Raw genomic sequence first — 24300 nt, 5'->3', positions numbered from 1 at the left:
TATCTTACCACTTGGTGACATCAATTATGAGCAGGAGTATTAGAATTACTAGCTTGCTCGTAGTATGTATGTAGCATTCATATTTGAATTTTTTACTGACCTCATCAGCATTGGACTAGCTTTGTTTATAGCAGGGGGTGATGATGGCCCATTTTTAAAATGCTTTTCATTTTTCCTTATAATTGAAAATGGCTTATACCCAGAGTGCATTTTTGGACATTATTATTATATTATATTACTTCATTAAGATGCACAACCTCAGAGGTCTCATAGTACATAAGAGGGAGCTGGTTATCGCAAATAAAATTACAGCTGTGATTTGGTGATTGCTGTAGATCATCACAGCCATGATGTCATTAGCAATAACACACAACATTGAGTTTAGTGCTTGTATACAACAGTTAGCAAAAGAAAGTAAAGAAAGGCTTTCTTTTTTTTTGCATAATTTTTTTCAAATATAAGTTTTAATAATAGCAGTTACTTCTGCCAAAAAAATTTTACTGTTACTTTTCAGTTCACAATTGCTTGTTGACAAGTTGACTTAAGGGAAACAACAGGTTGAAAATTTGGTCAGCTAATGTCCTACCTTTCTTTTGAATCTGATCACATGGTTGCAAGTCAAATGTTGCTGTTTCTTTTTAATCAATTTTTCTTTTTTTTGTATTTGTCAGTTGAATTCTTTTTACTTGGCAGCTGGTGGAAATTGAAAAGTGAATTAACATCTAGAGAAAACTAACTGTTGCAGACTGAGATGAGAAATGCATCAGCTGTTCTACATCTCTGTCTCAATTCAGTTTTACTGTTTTGCAGAAATTGATTTTGACATTCCAGAACTGCCAGAGCTATCTCCATCTTTATCTCAGAGGAGCCTGTCTGACAGTGTCTTTCCACCTGCCTCTGTTTCAAAAACTGACAGGTAATCATTCAATATGGATTTTCTCTTAGCAAGACCTCACTTATAATTGATTTTACAGTAAGGCTGTGTTTCTGTACGTGTACATCATGACATGATTGTCAAACAAATATTGTATAAAGAAATTATGACAAAACATGGAAAGAGTCATTGTACAAACATATTTATTGCTTAATTAACTTAAAACATTTTTTGCCTTGATGGAGTTATGCAGCTTACAGAATCAGAGTAACCTACATAACTAAGTGAACTGATGAATAAAACTGCTTGTGATGCCATGATTTCGGCAAGGCCTATAATTCACATAGGCATTCAAAGACATAACATTTAAAGTAGTCAAACATTAGGATTTAAGAGCAGTAACAATGTTGTGTAAATAATTTTTTTATGGATAAGAAAAATGTTTTAACTTTTAAAGCTATGAGCATGTTGTTCTTTTCTATCCCATAGCACAACGTCATCTAACGACTTTGGGCCAGCAATAATGGTTAAAACTGGCCCACTCAATCGTGGTGCAACAGTATGGGAGAGTAATATTCCTGCTCCAGTCAGTCAGTCATCTGCTCAGGGCCCAAGTCCAAATCCAGTACCCTGTCATATTCAACACCAAGTCCAGACCAGTCCTCAGACCCAAGCCCAGCCTCAGATCCAGACTCAGGCTCGAACTCAACTGAAGGCTTCTAGTCCTGGAGAGGGCAGCTCAGGGCAGGCTCATGGTTCACCTGAGCCCACACTGAAAATCACAACTCCATTTAAACGTATGACTTCCATTAATACTTGCTCCCAATCCTGGTCATGTATTACCCATATCCTGCACATTTTAGTGTTTTCTCTGTTTTAGCACACCAACTTCAACTCAGGAAAAAAATCGTTAAATAACTAATTTATTTACTTATTTACTTTTTATTACTTATAAATTGGATGTGTTAAAACAGGAATGACACAGAAACTCTGCAGTAAGTCTTGATGGCTTGTACATTTAGCTTGTTTTCCTATCACAAATTACTCTTTTTCTTTGTTTTACAGCAAGGAGGTCTTTCATTCAGCCCAGGTCATACAGAGAATCTATGACTATAACCTCTGGCAAATCCAAAGCCCCCATTTCTCCCTTGAGCCAGGTTGGAATTCCTCCAACGCCAGTGCCGAGAAGCATAGCATCAGCCCTTCCCACAGTTCCTGAAGCACATACACAGCCTGTGGCTAAAACACAAGCTCCACCTGCCCCTTCAGCTTCACTGCCTGAAGCAGGGCCACAGCGTAAGGCCCCTGGCAAAAGACCTAAAATTCCGCCACCATTACCACCTCAGCAGCTGCCCAAGCAGCTCTCATCCTCAGTCCAGTAAGTCCAGATGCATCCATCTGCAGATCTGCAGAGCCAGAAGCAGATTTAGACATGCAGTTTCAACAACATAATGTGACTGTAGACTTAACTACAAACATGTTGTGTTAAAGTAACACTGTGTTATTTATGTGCCTGTGTTAGTATACAATTTCAATAGCTAACTAGTATATTTTTTTTGTAGCTGGTAAGTCAGCTTATACTTAAGATAGTTTGACACATTTGAACTTTAACTTTACATTTAGGGTATTATTTTTCATTATGAATTAAAAGGCAAATTCTTAATGATTAACAATTACGTTGGACACCATGGCTTTTAGCTCGCTAGCTATTAACTTCAGCTGTGAACAGGTAGTCCAAGCAACCCTAACCATGACCATAACTCTGAGGGGTGGTACAAACCACAGCATGTCTTGAAACTGCAGGTCTTGAACTGCTGCTGGCCCTCTGGCACCCAAATTTAATTACATTTTTCAGTGACTACCCCTCAACACGCCCAAACTGTGTATTTGCAACATACATAACTTCCTAATGGAAGTGTGGGGCTTTGTTTTAAAACAGAACAGACACCCAACACTTGTAAACATGAAGTTAAAACATTTTGGCACCCTAGCATTTTGCACTGCACTTAGCAATGGGCTAAGCACTCTGTCATCAGGGTAAGCTGAACTAACATTTGTTAATGTAAGTTCCTTAAAGTTAGTTAGATAGCTTTACTTTAGCTTCAGCTGGTTGCAGGTTACTGAAATCTTTGGCAATTCATGGGCACAGACAAAAAAAATAATGCTCACATATGGCTGTATGTTAGCTAAAATCTTTTGTATATGTTGTACTTTGAGCTGGGGATAGCTCATTGCTATAGGATTGTGATAAATTTTAAAAAAGCAGTTAATTCAGTTTGAGTAAAACCAAAGGTTTGCAGGGCTACCAGTATAATATACTTTCCTTAACCTATTTGTCAAATGGAATGCCCTTAGAGACAGAGGCTGATGGAGGCTCCTTAAAGGGAGGGACAGAGGGGAAGTATGAAAGACTTTCTTGTCCAGAGGCATAATGAGGGGCTGGTCTGCAGATGGATGATGTTAATAGAGTGAGTCCAGCCCATAAATGCCAGCTCATGTCATACCTGGTCTTTTGATGAAGTATATTAAAAGATATTAACCTTTTAAAACTGACAAACTGGCATCTATGATTTGTAAAACACAATTCTTTATTTCTTGTACATAATGTTTTTGCATTTGAAGTGGTATGTAACAACTTTATTATTTAGACTATTATACTTCTTCCAGCTTTGCGAGGCATGACTCTATAGATCTGCATTTTCACTTCTATTTGAAGGTGCATATGTATGTTAACAGTATTAATGTGTGCAGCTAAAATGCTTCACTAATTTGGGGATTTTTAGCTCTGATACAGTTGTAGCAGTAATTCATATCATCATAATCATACATGTAAACAATATTTTCATACAAAGTTTTCTGTTGTCTTTTTTTATTAGAAACATAACTGGTATTGTTTATAAGGGTACATTAGGACTGTGCATGTCCTGTGCATAGAAGCACGTCCGCATATCTACAACAGACATCATAACATCATTGAGGAGTCAACTCCTCTTGTCATAATATGGGAGTTGAGATTTATACAAACATCATATTTACTGTCATAATTCACAGCATTTGATGTGGCAGACAAATGATATGTAAGGACATCTTCACGACAAAAGTGATTTTACAAATTCGTATCAAATTTGTGGAGGCAAATATTTATTGCTTTATGAACTAAAAATTACTTTCCCATTATATGGGAATCTTGTTTGCAACAAGACTTATAAATCAAACAATTAATGCCACCTAGTCTAAATGAAGATTAATAATAAATGTGTAATAAACCACTTGAATGCACCAGTAGTGGTGGTTTAAAAGTGAGTATGCCATAAGTTGTCATTCAGGAATAGTACATATTGTTGTGGTTATTTTTTTTTATACTTTTAGAAAAAACACTTTTGTAATAGATGTGGGAAAAATATAATTAGGTGATACCATAATGAAGTGTAGCCTTTACAATAGAAAAGGAATTCAATTTTCCACCAACTGGCAGATAGAAGTGTATCTTTCATACAGTCTGGCCTGCGTTTGTGCCTTTAAGATCTAGCAATCGACCTTAATGTTCATAATCAGATAAAGGAAAGTGACAGTAACTGGGTCACATTTCTCATGGCCTTGATCACACACTCACTAAATATTACATGTACACATAAAAAAAGATACTCAAACATCCAGTCCACATACTTTCTTCTCTCACCGTCCACATCTCTCAGTGACTCCAATAAGCATTTCATTCACCAATCATTCAATGCATGTTTTCATCTACACATGTTGCACTTAGTTCAATGAATTACAAACATAAAGATAAGCTTTGTTTTTAGTCCAAACACCTACACACCCACACACACATTCACACATCATCTAAGCCGCTTCTCCTTCTTCTGGGCCATGGGGGGTGCTGGAGCTTATCCCAGCTGTCATTGGGCAGAAGGCAGGATATACCCTGGACAGGTCACCAGTCCATCTTTAGTCCAAATAAAGTACAAAAATCCATTTAACTCACACTTTTCTAGAAAAAAAAGGCTTTTGTCCATAACAAGAGATGCAGGTCTGTGAGTCCCTAGTCAAATTACATGTTTTGTTTTTTTGTTTTTTTTTATACGTGAAAATATTTACACATGCTCTAAAGAGAGCATTTTAATGCACAATTACCGTTTATTTGCTAAATCCCATTTTAAAAGCAAATTTAAATTTTTTTTTATATTTTCTTGTTTTCCAATATGTTAAATTTAGCACTAAAATGTACAGAAAAAAATTAAATATTTTATATACAGTTTATTCCCTGTACAGGATATATTAACTTACCTTCACTTAGAACAAAACATGTAATATGAGCTTCAGTTAAACTTTTGATTGTCTCAAGAACATTTTTCCCATAGGCTACACTTTGATCTCTTCTTCATCAGGGTCAGTGTTAGGCCTCTTTTGACAGAAGCTCATTTTAGTATTCTTTTCTGTTCCACTACCATAATGACGTGCCAGCACATTACCAGCCATCTGAAATCTCTCAGCTTCCATGCCATGTTCTTCTCTAGTATAACACCGCACCTGCCCCACGATAGGCCTTTTTGGGGTTTCGCTGTTCATTACATCTTTACACCCTGATTCTACACCACACAAACAGCTCAGGCCCTCAGAATCCTCTCTCAGAAGAGAATCCACCAGTGAGGTTCTGGGGTGCAGGCCCATTCCTGCTTTGCCATTCACCAACTCAAATGGAGCATCAGGCTCATGCTCCACTTCAGAGACTTTGTTAGTTTCCTGGTGGACATTAGGACTGTTGATCACGGCGAAAACCTCAGACATGAGGGAGGGACCAAGGTCTATGGTGAAGGAGGTGATGGAGTCAGAGGGACTGAGTGTGTCTGAGCAGGAGAGGTTCAGAATGGCCATGTCTGTGAGGGTGCTGCAATGGATTTGGGTGGAGCAGCCAGAGGGTGCGCTGCCCTGCAGTGAATGGTCTGTATGGAGAATCCTGGGCAGTGTCACAAAACCAGACTCTATACCTACAGAGAGGAGGAGAAAACAATAATAATATATTTGTTTCTTTGTATTTATATTTGCTACACTGGTCTTATGATATTTCTTTATCTGACTGTACATTGCTTTGTCTTAGATTTGTGTATTTTTCTATTAAGCTTTCTGAGTTTTTGGAGAAGGTGCTACACAAATAAAATATATGTTATTATTACTATTATTATTACTAACAGAAAGTAGGAACTGTTTTTAGAGTTCATGTGCTATTGCTTTGAATGTGGGTGAAGGAGCAATTTGGTATATAACAGCCATTGGTTTACATGTTTACAAGTTAAAAGTAAAAAAAAAAAAAAAGTCTAAAACAATTCACCAAAAATAATATTTGTTTATTGTTAAGTAGTTCCATCCTGCCTCTCACTGGATCAAGGGGTTCTGATAAGTACACTAATGTGACTTATTGTAAAAACCGTGAAAAGTTTAAATGACATTATTTAAAGCTGCTGAAAAGTTATCTTCATCTTGCTTTGCTTTTAGGTTGAGTGATCTAGCCTCCTCCATATTGGTCACCGACCCCTTTACAATTTTACTTTCCTTTCACCAGCAGATGGCAGTGACTAAAGGGCATTTTAAAGATGTTTAGAACTTTGCACTTGCTGAACAAATCCACAGTCAACCCTCATGCATAGTTTATATCAGTGCAGATTACCGTTTAACTTCAACAAGCTTTTGCTAAAAAATATATAGAAATCTCTGAGGTAAACTACCCTTAATCAATTGAATAAGGAGAAATGTGTGGTTGGTGTAGTGTAGTAGGTAACAACTGTGCCTTTCACTCTGCAGTCTGGGGTTTGATCCCATGCTTAGGAAAGCTCTTAATGCTATATCAGACTTGGGTGTGTTCAGACTTGGCATGTTTAGTTCAATCAAAACAAACACTGGCAAGATTGCTCTTTTAGTGTAGCTTGTTAGAGCAAAAAAATGAACTCTTTTGCAGTTTGTCTGAAGTATGAAAAACACAGATCAAAGACCAAAATAAAATATCGTCTCCTCTCTTCTTAACTTTTTTTGGTATGTGGAAAAGATAATTGTCTGATGCTGTTTTGACATGTGCATGTGTTTAATCATCTCATGAAATTCACATTACACACAATTTTCCCCTTACCCCAAATGTAGTCGATCAGCCATGACACAATTGGCGTCAGCCGTTTCCTTATTTAGCTTTGCACGAGCTACAAGGCTATTGTAACCAACAAATTGCAAAAGCTTAAAGATACTTTCCATTTTAAAAGAAACAAAAAGAGAACAGCAAGTTTAATTTCTTCCCTCAGGAGCTGAAACTTTTTGAGTGCTTTCAAAGGTAGCTCGGCTCCCCATAACTAAGTTTGAGCTAGTAGTTGAGTTAGTAGGTGTTAGCTTCACAAATAACATGAAATAATCCTTTTGGCATTTGGCAGAAAATTCTAGTTGGATGTTCGCCATGCGGCCAGCATAAACAGCAGTGACTGGACATGTGAAACAAAGGCCAAATAAAATAATGCTACATCTTTGCCTTCTGACAAATCATGTTTTTTGTGCAAAATATCATCAGTTGTTGGTTGTGCTGCAATAGCACCCATAGCACATACTGCTAACCACATGAAGTTGCTAATTAATCTCAGAAAAGTCTTTGTGATTTCTAACACAATCTTATCTATAAATATGGAGAGAAGTATGGAAAAAATTCTGATTTCAAGATAGTTGAAACTGCTTTAGCTGTGCAAACTTTTTAAAATTATTTATAAATAGATATTAATAGATATATATAGATATTTATAGATATTTTATAGACGGTATAATATATAATATCAGATCAATAAGAAGGTCTATATAAGAGTATAACAAAGTCCTAAAGCAAATTCAGTCTTTACAATGATCTTGCTAGCAATAGGTTTTTGCAGTGGTTCTTAAAAGGGGGCCTCAGGAAAATATCAGTTGTACGTCTACTAGTAAGTTGTAAAAATGAGAAGTTAGCTCAACTTGACTGATTACACAGCTTTTTTGAGTTAACTAAAACTTCTTAGTCAAAAGTTATCAGTTTTGGTTCTGCATCTCAGTAAACTATAAAGAATTATTTTTTTACACAATTTTTCCTCTAGCTAGGACTCTTTCCATTTCCATCCTATCAGGCATTTTCTCATCTTAGCCTTCCAGCTATGGACTGCTAAGGTGTTGCTGGGCTTCAAAAAATCTTGCTGTTGGTATGAATTATTAGATTATCTGACAGTTGCACCAAGTGTTACCATGCTAGTTAAAACAACAAATATTCTATACAGTGTATTAAACATGTATAAAAACAAAATCTGAGTGACTTCAGGTATCCAAGGTTTGCTACTGACTAAGCCATCATCCCAAGAAGTGACTTTCATTTTTAACAGTGTAAAGTTTTTTTTATCGATTTATTAAATCTTGGCCATATCCTAAAAAGTGGTACTTAGTAAACAAGGTTGGGAGGTTAATTGTAAAAGCACATGTGTGGTATTGTTTTGGCCTTACCGTAGGAGCACGTAGAGTCCTCAGGGGTTTTCAGTGTGCTGGGAAACACCACTTTGCAACTGTTGGGTGAGTCCATGTCCAGACGAGGGAGGGAGATTGCATTTTTTATGATGGGGGAAATGGGTGGAGGTGGGGGAGAAAGGTCTTTGGACCCCCCCTGTGGCCTGTCTGGGGTTTTGCGGACATGGCGCAGGGTGCGAGAGAAGAAGCCTTCACTTTTCTCTGAGGCAGCAATGGAGTCTCCATCACCAGCACTCCTTACCCCACCATGATTGCTAAGGAAAGACGTGTCTCCGAATACATCACCCCCTCTGCCCACGTGCATGGTGTGGCGGAAATCACCTAGTGGTGGGCTAATCATATCTGGGGTCAAATCACCCTTGAATCTGCGCTTCCCTGGTGAGTGAGACACCAGGCCCTTCAGTCCAGACAGCTTGCCCAAGTTCATGACTGCAGCTGACAATTGTGATTACCCAAAACACAAAAACAAAAAACTCAAAACCGTTTTTTTTTTTTTAGTTAGATGGCCTTTCAGCAAAAAACTTGTATTCCAGCAGTTTCTTTTTTGAGGTTTGTTACTATGTAGTGAGAAGAATCTGGCCTGATCTTGACAGAAAATGTTCCACACAGTGCCATTTGTGCAAAACTATGCATGGCTCAGTGCTCATCTAAGCACAAATGAAAAAAACTGCAGTTGATCAAAATGTTTCTCAGAGAAAATTTTCCACGACAATGTACTCAGCACAAGTTTAGAAATAAATTTGGTATGTGTTGTGGTTCAAGATAGAAACCATAAAACTTCTACACAGAATTTGAGAGAATCCACTTCTACATGTTGAGGAAGACCAGGTTTTAAGCAAATATCACAGGCCCTGTTTTTTTTTTTCCAAAAAAGAAAGTGACATGGTGGTATGTGTGGATACAAAAATTATTAATTTGCTGCATAGTTAGTTATACTACTGATTCTAGGCTTTGGAAAACTAGGTTATGTCCCATTCAAATTCTTCAGGCTGAAGTCCACTGCTTTTAAAATGTATAAAGTCCTTAAATTAAGCATGGGGGGTAACAAATTGTGTTTTAGGCATTCAGTTGCAATATATCCTATTGCAAAAGCCTCCCATTTAAGTGAAGAGTTTCTCAATCTCAGACTAAGAAAGACTAAAAGAATCAAGTTCTTTACAACCTTTGCAGCCCACAACCTTCTATATGAATATTTATATTTGAGAACCTATTTATAGCCAAAAACATCTTCACTAAATCTGGGCTTTTTTGCTGTTATTTCAATATGGAATGCATAATGGCCATTGCTCCTTAAACATTTTGACAGAGTAACACACATTTATAGGTTTGCATGTTTTATGGGCTTAACACTGGCCTCCCAGACATGTTAGCTTGACTTCATTAATGACTTATTACAACGCTTCAACAGGATTCATCAGCTTTCAAGTGGGCTTTTTTAATTTGGTCTTGTTTGCACTCCAATTCCTAGCCTTTATTTGAAACCTTTCTTTTAGTTTTGTTTTTTTCTTTTGTCACACAGGTCTCATGCCCTCAAGAAAAGCTCAAGTATGATATTCTGTTTGACTTAAAGTACTTCAGTAACCTCTCTGTTCGCAATGTACTTAATTGCATAATTCAAGACTGTATTGATACAGAGTCTTGTGGTCACATCTCCTGACAAAATCTGATGTGTTATCCACCAACAATGATCCAATAAAACCAAAAATATTTAAGTACTCAACAAGTCTTAAGTATATTAAGTGAAGTTTTTGCTATGCAGCTAAAATAAACAAACAGTTTCCTTTTCGAATTAGCCAGACTGTGCACTGAAGGCCATGCTGTAGTGTGTTCTCCAAGGGATGTCCAGCACATGTTTGGTATTTTATCCTTGCATGTACACACCATGCCCTGGCCAGAGACTCCCCTGGTCCATGTTCAACATTTCACTAATCCACGTCGGTCAGGGAAAAATAGATAAAAAAGGCTTTTAAAGGAAATAAAGTAAATGCAGTAATCTTTGCAATAGCTCCTTCAGGATTGGTCATGTCCTGGATTAGTTGCTAATCACTCATCTCCTCTTGTCCCTCTCTTCAGTTCCCTCAGTCCTTTTGGCTTTTTGGATGCGCAAGTGGCTGCACTGAAATTATGTGTCCCTGAGGGATAAAGATCATCATAAACATTATAACATTATCAGTCCTGCCACATATGCCACAAAACCAAGCAGTAAAGCATCAGTATGGTTAAAAAAATCCTCATCATCCTAAATGTAGTCCATCACCTTATAACATGCTGGAAGTTTGATATTTGCTTCTGTAGCTAACAAGTAATTGAAATTTATGTCCTTCAAATTAGCACTGTAAAGCTGCATGCCTAAATCATCATATGTTCACCTGAAACCACATGAAGTGCTTAAGTAAAATTTAAAAAGTTTAGCTTATCATTTCTGTAATTTCAAAATGACTAAAAATGATAACTTTTCTGCATAATGTGAACAAAAAACATGCCCTTTAAATTTCATGACGAATGGACCAATAAGGATAAAATCTTAGCGATTTTTTTGGGCAGCAACATTGTGGGTTTTGACACTAAGATATGCTTTTTTACCTTGGTGAGGGATGAATCTGCTCCTATTCTTATTTGTGGCTGGGAGGAATGTTTACTGTTTTCTGTGCTATCTTTTGCTACTCTCTTGCTGTTTTTACATTTTTTTTACTTTTTTAAGTAGTTGTTGCATATTTCTTGCAATAAATTACAACCACCAATTTTTAGAGGTTACTTTCACTCATTGGATTCGCAAGACACCTGTAAAGCTGAGAAAGCAATATAAGTATCAGTATGGCAGACCTAGAGCTATTGCTCTACTCTACAGCTAGTGCTACATGTTTAGCTATGCCTGAGAAGATTATACATTTAGAAGTGTGCATCTGGAAATTAGAAAAGAGCAGGGCTAGTCAGCAGGGCTCAGACTTGCTGTTAGAAGAGAGTGGAGAGTAAGCATACCCTCAACTTCAGCAGCAGAGCCCTCACAGCAGGGTGAATGTGTGGCATCTCATAGTTAGACACATAGTGTCCAACAGGTTTGCCCCACTCAGTGAGACACCCTCTGAGATGAGTATTGAAAGAGCTCTGGTTATAGGTGATGCTATTTTACAGCACATGAAAATGGCTTGTCCTTTAGGGGTGCCAGTAACAGTTAGCTGTAAACAGGTACCAGGGAGGCAGACATTAGAGAGAACCAGAAGCTGTTAGCTACCCATGGTATTCTAGGACAGTCATTCATGTAGGTACTAAGATGTTCATCTGCGGCAGTCAGAAATAACCAAAGATAACTTTAAGGTTATCCCAGGTGATATACAATGTGATAATGTGCTTTGGCCCCATCTGGCTCTCATTTCTTGTAGAATAGCTTGTAGTCTCTCAGATAGCCATCAGACAGTTGCCTGACAAACCAGGGCCAAGGCCAGGCAGGAGACAGACAGCTTAAACCAACCGTAACTACCTTGAGACACTACATAGGTTCCATTCGATTGAGACTGTGTGTGTTTACCAAATCAAACAAAATTTCAAAAACTCTTTCAAAGTTTGTTGACAGCACATTTGGTCTAAAGCAGGGGTGTCCAAACTTTTTGCAAAGGGGGCCAGATTTGGTTAGATGAAAATGTATAGGGGCCGACCATTCGGACTGACATTCCTCGAACCATTACCATTGTAAATTAACTTGTAAATATGTAACTATATCCTTTGCTGTCTGCAGATAGGTTGATATTGCAAATCAGAATCTATTGTCAATTGCATTACCAGGATAGTTAAAGATTACAATAATAATAAAATAAATACAAATGAACGATTTTATGAAAGTTGAATGAATTTTTTTATTACATGTATTGAGTTTATTTTATTATTGTTATTGTTGTATTAATGAGATGGGTAATATTGGTGTTTTGACTGCAGTAAACAGGCCAGGTCTGGCTCAAAAGCAGTGGTTTTGATGCGCAAGATGTCGCGCAGGTGAGAGTCACTTAGTCTTGTCCTCACGCGGTTCTTGTTGCGGTTCATGCGGTTCATGTGGTGGTTGGTTAGTGTAGTGGTTAACACCTTTGCCTTTCAAACTGTAGACTGGGGTTCAATCCCCCACCAGGGCAAGCACCCTACACTATACCAATAAGAGTCCTTGGGCAAGACTCCTAACACTACCTTGGCCTTCCTGTGTAAAATGATCAAATTGTAAGTCGCTCTGGATAAGAGCGTCAGCCAAATGCCATAAATGTTAATGTTAAGCAGACAATTGTTTCGTATGTCAGTGAAAAAGTACTCCGACTTCCACTTGTCCTGGAAACGGCGGCCCTCGTTATCAACTTTCCTCTTTTTATTCGGTTTTGCACCAGTCGCCATTTTAGAAATGTGTTAAAAAAATACCACAGGGGTGAAAGTTCACACAGGGCTCACGTTATGAGAGTGCTTTTTTGTGTGTGCATGCCTGTGTATTGTTTACTGTGGGAAATTGTGCCAGCGGGCCACATATTATTGATTTTATGACATGCTTCGGGCCAGTCTAAATTTAGACACAGGCCGGATTTGGCCCGCGGGCCGGACTTTGGGCATGTCTGGTCTAAAGCTAGGACTGCTTAACATAAGATCTCTTACATCTTAAGACTGTTGTTGTAATAGATTTATTACTGATAATGATTTTGATGCTCTGTGCCTCAGAGAAACATAATAAGACCTGATGAATACTTTGCTCTAAATATAGCACAGGCTACAGTTATGTACATAGCTCTCATTTAAGAGGCATATTAGGAATACAAAAGCTTTGTGATCTAGGAACGTGTAAGAATTAATTTTCACAAATTACAATCTATAGGCCACCAGAGCTGTATTCTGAGTACTTACAGGATTTTACTGACTTTCTATCACCTTTGATAACACTCTCGAATAAAGTAATAATTGTTTGAGATTTTAATATTGACTTTAACAAACCACAGGATCCACTGAGTAAGACATTTGTATTTATCTTAGACTGTTGGTTTCGTTTAAAATAAAATGGGGCCCACTTATTACTGCAGCCATGCTCTTGACTTCATTTTGACCTTTGGTGTAAACAGAACACAGTAATTTCAGATTAGGATATATTCACTTTCATTCTAATTTATGTTTATCACCACACTATCACACTATTTTAAAGTGGACTATGACATCCTAGATCTAGATTCAGGTGTCTGTCTGAACCTACTGATGTAGATATGATGACTGAGTGCTTAGAAGATCCTTTTCGTTCTACTCTTGATAAAGTGGCTCCATTAAAAAGTAAAAGAATAAGGCACCAAAAGCTTGCTCATATAGAAAGGCACTCACTGCAGCACGCTCTCCCCTCTGATTGAAAATAATAAGAACAATCCTAGATTAATATTTAGCACAATTTCTAAATTACAAACTAAAAAACAAACCGTTACTGCACCCCAGATGCCATAAGCCTATAACAGCCATGATTTTATTAATTTTTGCAGAATAAAATGAAACAGTCAAACAGAGCTAATTAAAATGATTTCCTCAAAATGAACCACGCTTCTTTTGTTGGTAATGAACTACTCTATTAGCCTTGGTTATGTGCCAAAAACTCATAAACTAGCAGTAATTAGACCTCTGATTAAGAAATGTAATCTTGATCCCCTTGATCAAATTATAGACCTGAAATCTTCTCTTTATATTAAAGATTTTGGAAAAAGCTGTGGCACAACAATTAAGTTCCTATTTGCATAGCAATCGCATATATGAAAAAAAGGTATCATAATAAAGACACAGCACTAGCGAAAACTGTAAATGATTTCTTATTATTCTCTGACCAAGGAAAAGTATCTTTCCTGATTCTGTTAGAACTTACTACTAGAGAGGCTAGAAGAAAACATGTAGAATTAATAGGAATAGCCCGTTCCTGGTTCAGACCTTACCTCCCTGAGTGCTATCAGTTTGTGAATGTAAACAGTGAATCATCTATTCTTAGTGTATGGTGTTCTATAAGGCTCTGTTTTAGGAACTCTATTATTCACACTATATATGCTACCACTGGTTACCATTATCAGTAAACATGGCATTAATTTTCCCTGCTGCACTGATGACATATAATTGTATATATTGAAGAAAATAACAAACTTCAACTTACTTGTCATAATTCTTAACTTCAACCAACACAGACAAAACAGAGGTTCTTCTTCTTTGTCCGAAAGCTGCTAGAAACAAACTGTCTTATTTAAAGCCAGTTTTCAATCCAGAGAAACATATATTGGTTTATAGTTAAATTGCACATTTAATACAAAATTCTTTTACTGACATATAAAGGTCTAAGTGACCTCACCCTTCAGTAACTGAGTGAATCTCTTATTAGAAACTCTCACACCTACTTAGAACACATGTTGCTGGCTAACTATTTGTACCTAGAATAAGTGAAGTTACATAACTGATGTAATACAGCCTTTTAATACAAAGTCCTCAGTTTTGTGATTAACTTCTAGTCAGTTTTCAGGACTCAGACCCAACCTAATTTTTTAAGTCTAGGCTAAAAACCTACTTGTTCAGCCTAGCCTTTGGTAGTACGTTTTTTTTCCCATTAGATAAAAGGCGCAGATATGAGGGTTCATGGACATAGAGTATTATGGTACACTGGGAGTGTTGTTGCTGTCATCCTGCTCCGGCAGGCAGCCCTTGTGTCCTTGTTACCTACATACTAGATAACAGTATGTCATACAGTATCAAAAACTGCATAAGCAAGTCTATTTGACATTACTTGTGATTTAAGGCATGTATGTGATGATTTAGGCATGCAATTTGCACAATGTAAATTGCCTTTCATTACTTGTTAGCTGTGTCTGCGTCAAAAGCTCCATTACAAAACTGAAAATATGTCTTGGCTGATCAATTACATTTGGAGTAATGGGAAAATTGCATCTTCATGATGTTGGTGTCTTCATGAATAAATTAAAAGCATTAAACATGGTGATCCATGCATCATTTTTCTAATAAATGCACTGTCAATTAGCATTGTTCTGGAGGTCACAGATGCTACATATCAACATGATCATCCTGAATCGACATTAAGTGACCAGATTAAAAAGCCATCAAAGCATACATTGCAAAAACCTTGTCCTGATGTAACACAAAATATACGAACAGTGCAATCATGGCTGTGCTCTGGAAAGCAGAAGAAGTGCAGCCATAGGGGAGGCGCATGTAAATTTCAGAAACCGCAGAATAACGGGGTCCGCGTGTGTGAACACATTCCTGGGAACGTGTCCAAGATTGGAAACACATTTGTGTTCTTCTCCGTGTTCTCTCTGCAAACCTACACAAAACTGCCAGTTTATGAACAGGCACTACAAACCTATTTTATCATACTTTAAACAGGTTATTGTTTACTGAAATGAAAGATCTGCATGAGATTATGGGAAGAATCTCTGTCCCCCATTGCATGATAATCTCAAATTTCACTAAGATTTTACTTGATTCAGTTATTCAGATATGATTCAAAATTTTCAAAATGCACAAAACACAAAAATGTGAATGGAGGAACTGTTTACAGCAGTAGCACAATGCAGACAATATAATACAAATAAAACCAATGCACTGTTTTAGAGGATTATTGTGTTTGATAATAGCTAGAGTATTTTATTTTAGCCAGTATTATTATAATTGATTACAACTTTCCAAAATTGATGCGGTAGAATTGCCACAGTCAGATCATTGCATCACGATGCATTAATGCATTTTAACACCCATATATTCAAGTACTCATATATTCAAGCCATGATCTTTTGTCCCTGTTTCCTCCACCTGATTCTTTCATTTAATAACTTCAGTAGTTAAGAACTTGCTTAATTTTGGTGCTTTCTGGCCAAACTCTCAGATAGGCTGTAGTGCTCTGTAACTTACCAGGTGAATAAACACACGAGATAATGATTCTTTTGTCTTTACCCAATGACCTTACTTCAATGACTCTTGATCTGAATAACATGACAGGAACCCTAAAAAGCACCCTTTTCTAATGTCATGAAAGGTACCTAAAACCAAACTGAAGATACCTTAAAACCTTAAAATTTCATTTTCTCACTAGTTTTCTAATGAAATCAATTTTATCCATTCTCAAACGTTCAATTAATGCATAACTTGTAACTTAATCTTAATAATTTGATGACTTATGTCAAGACTGGCGATTAGTGCAAGGTGCTTCATCTCAGTAATGTAGCACAAGTATGTTTGGTGGTATCATGTGAACATAAAGAACATCTAGACAAATGGCTTGCATCATCCTATCAACAATAATGCATACACAAGAATTTGAGACCCCACCAATAGTATGAAGACGTGTCCAGGTATGTACAATAGTATTTTAAAATATGCCTGGAGGCCATGACACCTAGCACACTCTGTAATCTGAATTATGCAGAATAAATAATTATACATTGTATACTTAATCAATAATTCTTGAGAGAATCAGAAATACAATACATAAAAACAGTGACAAATGAATGGAGTAAATTTATTGGGCCATTACCTACCAATAAAATGAAAACTGTGTCAATACTCAGCTTTTTGATGTGTCACAAGAATACTGCACACAAAGGCTACAGCATGGTAATAGAGGCTTACTTTGAGTACTTCCTCCAATACTGTAATAAAACACAATGAAGGTTTGGTAAAGTTGGGTAACTGATGCCAAGGCAGTTTGTGTATTGCCATTTGTGAGGTCATACTTTGTAAGACCTCATACTGATAATGACCAGCCCCTGTAACATGTACAAAATTACAAGAATAGATAGATAGAAGAAAGCAATTTAGGTACTATCTAGTATGCCTGTTACAGTACTATGGCATAAAGTACAGTAAAGCGCCATAAATCTCCAACACTTCATACCATATTCAGAACAAGCCAACGTTCCTACCCACTTCACAAAAACAGGATTTAGTTTTACTGTACTTGTAAGGTCAAAAGCTGTCAAAGCAAATGGAGTGTACAGGAATAGTCAACACTAGCCTTCTGTGTACCAGTTTGGAACAGCCTACAGTTGCCACTAATTAACCCGTTAGAGCGTATAAGGTAGCATTTCTTACTTCAGCAAATTACCTGATCAAGATGAATCATCTTCCCTGTGATTAATGAGATCCGTGAATGTTATATTCCAGTGAGCGTTCACGTTCAGACAGCAAACTTTCCCACTGAGGCAGCTCCTTCTGCTCCTCACTACGAACCGTTGGGGCAGAAACGGACGCACACACGCTCGCTCTCTCTCTCTCTCTCTCTCTCTCTCTCTCTCTCTCTCTCTCTGCTCAAGTAAAAGTCGAATTTGAACAAGGACCTTGCTTTTTTCAAGCATTGAGCAAAAACCTTATTAATGAACGATTATGCATACTCGCACTTTTAGCCACCTCGACGTGTCATAAATTATTGCAAAGATAGTTGCCCGGTTGTTGTAGATTAATCGTACAAGAACTCTTCGTTTTATTTGTAGCCTACGTTGTCGATGTAAGCTATTGCCATACATTATATCCTCAAGTGAAAGTTTTGTTGCTCCATTATAGTAGGGTAATGACTCAAATGTAAGTTAGCTACCAAAAACTGCTTGAGTAAGAGTATAGCCTAAAGTGTAGGGTATAAAAGTTAAATAAATTAAATAAACAAGCAGTACTGAGTTCACTATAGAACAGCGATGGAACTAATCTATCCAGCATTTATTAGCTCAGAAACTTAGGTTTGCTTTTTAAAATGCTGGAATCAAAGACTGGAAGTGAGAAGCGTGAAGAACATTTACATTTACATTTATGGCATTAGGCTGACGCTCTTATCCAGAGCGACTTACAATTTGATCATTTTACACTGGTAGGCAAGCCAAGGTGGTGTTAGGAGTCTTGCCCAAGGACTCTTATTGGTATAGTGCAGGGTCTATACACAAGCAGTCTAGTGTGGCAAGCCGTTTTAGTCTAAAATGACACCAGCTATACAAGTCTTAACTATGGCAATTCAATTCTTACTAGTAAAAATTAAGTTTTTGATATCAAGTATATAAATTTTACTAGCGGAAATTAATAGATATAGCAGTACTGTCAAAATCATAATCTCAAAATGTGAAATCCGGTAAATCATTGATTCTGCCTTTTTAACTAACCACTGTTATTCTGTCTGTTTCTTTGTACCACATCTAGTCCATCCCAGTATAAATTGCTTATGCTTAAGCATGTCAGCTATTTACTTAAAAAACATGCAGTGTTTGGACAAGTTTCAGATGTTGGTCCCCTGTGGGAGGTCAGATTACATTTTTAGCCTTTTCTCTCCCTGTGTTTAACTTCTCCACAGTCCATCTTTCCTTCTGTTGTCTCTCTTCCTGCCCTTCCTTTCTCTTTAATTCAAAGGATCCGTCCTGGTGTTGCTCTCAGCCCTGATGAATTTTGTTTTATTGGAGCCTACAGATCTTAACCACCTTTTGATACAATTACACATTTTTCAGTTTATTTAAATAAACTGAGTGTAAGATTGTGTACCTCTTGCTTAGTGGCCATTGCACACACTTATTCTCTTATGTAGCATTTCTCTCTTGACTCTTTCTACAGTCCTCACATACACTACAGTCCTACAGTCTTCACTGGTTCCACTGACTTACATTAAAAGTAGAGTGTATTTTTCCTTCTCTTGTAAAGTTATAATTTTTTAGATAGAAGGGTTTGTTCTGACAACAGTGGTATAATGGCATAAAGGGCATCAGGAAATATAAAGCTGTTTAAACACACTTTCACTTCACTCAGAGCTCTTCTGTAAAAATGACCTTAGAAAATACAATTATATTTGAATTATACCACTCTATTTGTAATATTTGTGTGGTTTTATGCATGTGTCATAATTTTTACATGCTCATTTTCCTACCACAGTTTTTTCCTTAGAATAAAATTAGCCATGTTTCTTACTATGCTTTTAGTACTGATGTGTACTATATGGCCAAAAGTATGTAGCCATCTTCATTATTGAGTTCAGGTGGATAAGTTACTTGTTGCTAACAGGGATAGCACTGGGGTGCACTGAATGTCAACATGAATAGGCAGTTAAACAGCTGTAAGTCTGTACAGTCAATCATATAAGTTTGTTCATGATTGTGACTACACTGGCTGTTTTTGCCATTTAGTTTACATATATAAACTGGGGAATGAAGAGTACATTTAGAAACTTTAATACATACAACATTTTGAAACATTTACACACAACATATTATTTTATTACCTAAAAAGCCAGAAAATTTAGTTTCCTTGACCTTTCAGTGATTCGCCTGTATGGGGGCTTTGTGCAATCAATGGTTACTGCCTTAAGCTAAGTGTGCTTCTCTGCTTTGTTTTTTAACTGTTTACTCTCTAGCTGTTGATATGCTTGGTCTCTCTGTTTCACTTCTTGATCAATAACTGGGGCATTTCTTTCCAGCCTATGAGAACCCTGGTCTGTATGCTGTTTGTATGACTGCGGCTGATGTCCACACCCAGTGACCATGCAGCCAGGCGAGACTACGTCTCTATAGTGTTTAGACTAGACCAGCATCCCTTTAAACAGATATAGATCATGCTACCATTTCCTGAGTATGATGAGAGAGTAATTACTGTAACCAACAGGGAAACAACAGAAAGGATCAGAGAGGGCCAATGGGTGCTCTGTTTTAGTGGAAACTTTAGTGAGACTGTGTTGATTCATTCTTGTTTGGAATTGCATGTGTTTTGGCCCTGTGCTTGCCCATGTGACTACCACTGAGCGTCCAATTTTTGCTGTTTTGTATACTCACATTTTGAGTATGATTTGCATAAGTGCTTTTACTGGATGAATATGGAGAAGTGAGGATGTAACACAATATATCGATGAGCGGCACTGAGAAACAAAAGAAAAATAGTAGCCTTGCTATGGGGGGCTAATAATTAGGCAAATTTCCCAGAGAAAAAAGGATGACTATTCAGGAAATTGCTTTCAGGCAGTTTATACAAAATGTAAAACTCTTCAGAAACTACTCTACCAAATTCTTCTTACAGACAACCAAACAGGATGCCCAGTAATAGCATGCCCAATATCAAGCTCAGTTACATCTAGGTTGAAGTCATCTCTGAAGTCCAGTTTAGTTGTATCTTGTATTAAGCCCTTTAAGACATCTGTCATTTCAACAATGCATACAGTTACAGCATTATGTGAGCTGCTGGAGAAATATATACCTATTATCAGTGAGTCGTGGGGTGGAGGTTAGGGAACTGGTCCTGTGACTGGAAGGTTGCTGGTTTGATCCCCAGCGCCGACAGTCCATGACTGAGGTATCCTTGAGCAAGACACTTAACCCCCAATTGCTCCCTGGGCACCGTGGATAGGGTTGCCCACTGCTCCGGGCTAGTGCGCTCACTGCCCCCTAGTGTGTGTGTGCTCACTAGTGTGTATGGTGTTTTACTTCACAGATGGGTTAAATGCAGAGGAGAAATTTCCCCATTTATGGGATCAAAAAGTGTCACTTAATAATCACTAATGTATATGATACTGTGAGCATAAGCACTTAATTGTGCATAGTAATGTCTACACAGTGAAAAGTGAGTGCTATATGGTTATATATTAGTATGTAAATGCATATTGTGGTCAATTTAAACTGATTCCAAGACATGCTCACTACTACTGTGTTTTTCTTAGATTCTTAGATGCACTGGGAAAGATTCAAGGGTCACTGCTGTGAATTATTAGCTTGCTAAAAGTCTTAGCAGAGCTGTTTTTTTAGAAAGGGAGTTAGCTCATTCACACCTCCCTATCCATACAATACTTTGAGTATTTGTGGTTGAAGCTATTGGTGCATTTATGTGCTGAAGGTGTCTGGAAACTTTTGAGAATTATAATAATTTGGTTTGTAATTATTATTTCCAACTAAAATAATTAGCAATCAACAACCACTTGAATCTGAGTGAACTTAATTCTATAACCTTTTGTTTATAACCACGTCCATCAGTTTTCCCTTTAAAAGCAAATATTTTTGCAATTGTAACGCCAGGCAGCAGACACAGAGCCCAGTGACCAGACTAGCTATTTGAAGTCTATTAAGAGCTGGAAAGCAGTGTAGATTTCGGTTATGAAAGCCAGATGTTGCTGTCTGAGAAGGAAATGGTAAAAGGGGTAGCTGTGAGGACGTGGTGAGTGTGAAATACTTTTTGGAATGAAAACTCAAAAGTTTGCAAATGTATGATCTTTTAGTCATGTCAAGTCAAGTCAAAGTTTATTTATATAGTGTTTTTTACAACAGGCATTGTCACAAAGCAGCTTTACTGACAAATCCGGGTCATAGCCCCCATGCCCAAGCTAATGGCAACAGTGGCAAAGAAAAACTCCCTTAGAGCAAGAAGAAGAAACCTTGGGAAGAACCAAGACTCAATAGAGGAACATATCCTCCTCTGGTCAACACTGGATAGCATTAATATAAAATATTAAAATACAGAAATGAGAAAAAAACAGGTGAAGCAATGATAATAATTAAATAGGTTGAGTCTGTGCAGCAGCAGCAGTATCATCAGAAGGGTCTGTTCATGCAGGTGAGGTTTATACAGCGCTGTACAGCGAGAATCTCCATGGTGGTCGAACCAGTCCAGAAGGCTGGCAAGCAGTGTACAAGGGAGAAGAAGCAGCAGCATCAGACTGCACAGGATGGGCTGTTTAAAGAAAAAGAAAACACACAGAGAGTTAGTTCTGTAAAGTGACTGTATAGTGACTGATTATAGTTTACAGGGTTAACAGAGTGCAGCAGGCTCCAGCAGGTCAGATTATTTATGCAAGTTATATTAACCTTTAATTGCCTTAGCACAGTATTTCACTGTGTCCTGGAGAGGCCCTATCCCTCATATTTTAGAGCTTTCCTGCTTGCTCCCACTTTAATTCAGGAGGGGCTTGGTAATTAGCCAACCAGGTATGTTAGAGCAGGAAAAACACAAAACTGTGAGGTCGAGGCAGTGGACCAGGTTGAATCCAGGACCAGAACTGAGGGGAAGCACCAAGGTCTTGGCCTGATCTGTTGCCAAAGTGCTTTCAGTAGCTTGTTATTACCAAAATCTGGATTTATCCCATGCATACATTCAAAAGAGTAATTTATTTGACCCATTCTGTTGTTTGAAAACGAGATGTGTATTATTAAATATGAAAACAGTAGTGTAGCTGAGTTGGTAGAAGACTGTTTGAGTGGAGTGGAGTGGTATCAATTTCTGTGCCCTGCTGTAAGTGTGCTGTTATCACTAGGGGTTTTCTCAGCTTTCTGTATCCTCTACAGGCTTGGGACAATTGGCCAGTTACAAGACAGAAAACTACTGAATGTAAGTAAATATATGCTTTTAACATGATCCGCTTTACCATTCATGCAGCAAAATAGACAACATGAGTAACTGTATCTAACTTGGCAAAGTGTGTGCAAATTGTAGCAGTCATGCTGGCATGTTGCTAATGCTATTTTGAGGTAGTATGTGTGCAACAGGCCTCATATAATTGAGTGATATTAAAGTGTTCTTGGAGTGATAGAGCACACAGACTCTCATGCTTCACTGATGTTTCACATACAGTGGTTGGTAAAAAAAAAAAAAAAAGAACTAAAACTTTGTGCAAAGCCAAAAACATTAGCTATCAGGATGGATGTGATGGGAGTTTTTTTAAGTCATCTTTACGGATTGACCGCATATGGTTTGTCATGGTGTACAAGTAGTGGATAACACCATAGCCCAGCACATGGAAGAATGATCCTTACTGAAAGAGTCACTATGAAAAACATTCAAAGCAAAGAAATTTCCCCAGCCAGGTTATACACCACCTTTTGTGTCGTACTCTAGTTCATCTACTCACTCTGCTTCTAACCTGTTCCGTCTACTGTCCTCTGTAGTTCCACTGTCCCAATCTGTGTTTCCCAGCTTTGTCTATCTAGTTTTTGTATATATGTTTTTCATTGTCTTCTTATCAGGCCTTTTGTTTGCTGCTTGAAAAGATTTTAGGTATGATACCCTCTACAGTACATAATATCATCAAAAGATTAAGGGAATCCAGAAAAATCTCTGCAAGGCCAAAAACCATAATGAATGCCTGAAAGCCTGTGATCTATCAGATAGCATTGCATTAAAAACTAGCATGGTTCTGTGATGGACATCAATGCATGGGCTCTGGAATACTTAAAACAGTTGTCTATAAACACTGTTCATCACTGCATCAACAAATGCAAGTTACTGTACTATGCATGCTGGAAGCCAACCAGAAATGCTGTCAAAGAAGTAAATGACCATTCATTTTCTTTGCCAGTATTACGTTTGAAAGCCAGAGTCTGTCATGGTATGGGGGTATTAGTGTGTAATTTACACATATGTGAAGGCACCATTAATGTTGAAAGATATATACAAATGACATCAAAGACCCCATAGAGTTACACAGCTGAAGACTAGTAAGTCAAAGTCTATAGGTCTAAGTCTAAGAAGACTATAGGTCAAAGTCAACTTTATTTATATAGTGCTTCTTAAAACAGACATTGTCACAAAGCAGCTTTACAGAAAACCAGGTCCATACCCCCGTGAACAAGCCAAGGGTGACAATGACAATAAAAACTCCCTCCTAAGAGCAATAAGATGAAATCATGAGAAGAACCAAAACTTAAAAGGAGGACTTTGATTGGTTGATACTGGAAAGCAAAACAAAAACACAGGAGCAAAATGAACAAAGGATAAGATTTTGCTACTAATATATTCATTCTTTATATTAATTAAAACATTGAACATAGAGAAAAGGAATAATTCACCAAATAATAACATGACTACTGTTAGAGGCCTATCAGAGTAACAATAAAAACTAGATGTGCATTTCCTGAAGGAACTGCAAGAATGCTTGAAAAGAGCTGCAAGTGTGTGTGTGTGTGTTTGTGTGCATTTGTGTGTAGGTG

The 24300-nt window shown here is 37.5% G+C and overlaps 2 protein-coding genes across 6 annotated transcripts in view; one reads left to right on the top strand and one right to left on the bottom strand.

Moving 5' to 3' along the window:
* Positions 1-3721, top strand: part of sh3bp1 (SH3-domain binding protein 1) — a 28989-nt gene extending 25268 nt beyond the window's left edge. For all 4 annotated transcript variants that reach the window (XM_017705495.2, XM_017705494.2, XM_017705497.2 and 1 more), the window contains 3 exons: positions 811-916; positions 1364-1671; positions 1940-3721. In XM_017705495.2, coding sequence (XP_017560984.1) covers positions 811-916; positions 1364-1671; positions 1940-2256 — 731 coding nt within the window. In that variant the 3' untranslated portion in view covers positions 2257-3721. The remainder of the gene's footprint in view (positions 1-810; positions 917-1363; positions 1672-1939) is intronic.
* A 5-nt stretch (positions 3722-3726) lies between these two features.
* cdc42ep1a (CDC42 effector protein (Rho GTPase binding) 1a) lies at positions 3727-17611 on the bottom strand. 2 transcript variants are annotated; one of them, XM_017705500.2, is made up of 4 exons: positions 17478-17611; positions 16912-17022; positions 8366-10518; positions 3727-5862 (listed from the first exon to the last, which is right to left on the bottom strand). In XM_017705500.2, exons 3-4 carry the CDS (start codon positions 8811-8813, stop codon positions 5237-5239), a joined length of 1074 nt encoding a protein of 357 aa, XP_017560989.1. In that variant the 5' UTR covers positions 8814-10518; positions 16912-17022; positions 17478-17611; the 3' UTR covers positions 3727-5236. The 2 variants fall into 2 exon arrangements, with proteins under 2 accessions (XP_017560989.1, XP_017560988.1); XM_017705499.2 differs by lacking the exon at positions 16912-17022.
* Between the last annotated feature and the right edge of the window lie 6689 nt (positions 17612-24300).

Source organism: Pygocentrus nattereri, chromosome 13 (genome assembly GCF_015220715.1).
Source record: "Pygocentrus nattereri isolate fPygNat1 chromosome 13, fPygNat1.pri, whole genome shotgun sequence".
In the NCBI taxonomy this organism is placed as follows: Eukaryota; Metazoa; Chordata; class Actinopteri; order Characiformes; family Serrasalmidae; genus Pygocentrus; species Pygocentrus nattereri.
The sequence above is the reverse complement of the archived record's forward strand: the minus strand, read 5'-3'. Positions and strand labels throughout refer to the sequence as shown.

Coding starts and splice junctions, on each gene's coding strand:
- cdc42ep1a (XM_017705500.2), bottom strand. CDS start 8,813: ATGAACTTGGGCAAGCTGTCTGGACTGAAGGGCCTGGTGTCTCACTCA. Junction 5,863..8,365: donor GGACTCTACGTGCTCCTACG/GTAAGGCCAAAA, acceptor TCCTCTCTGTAG/GTATAGAGTCTGGTTTTGTG.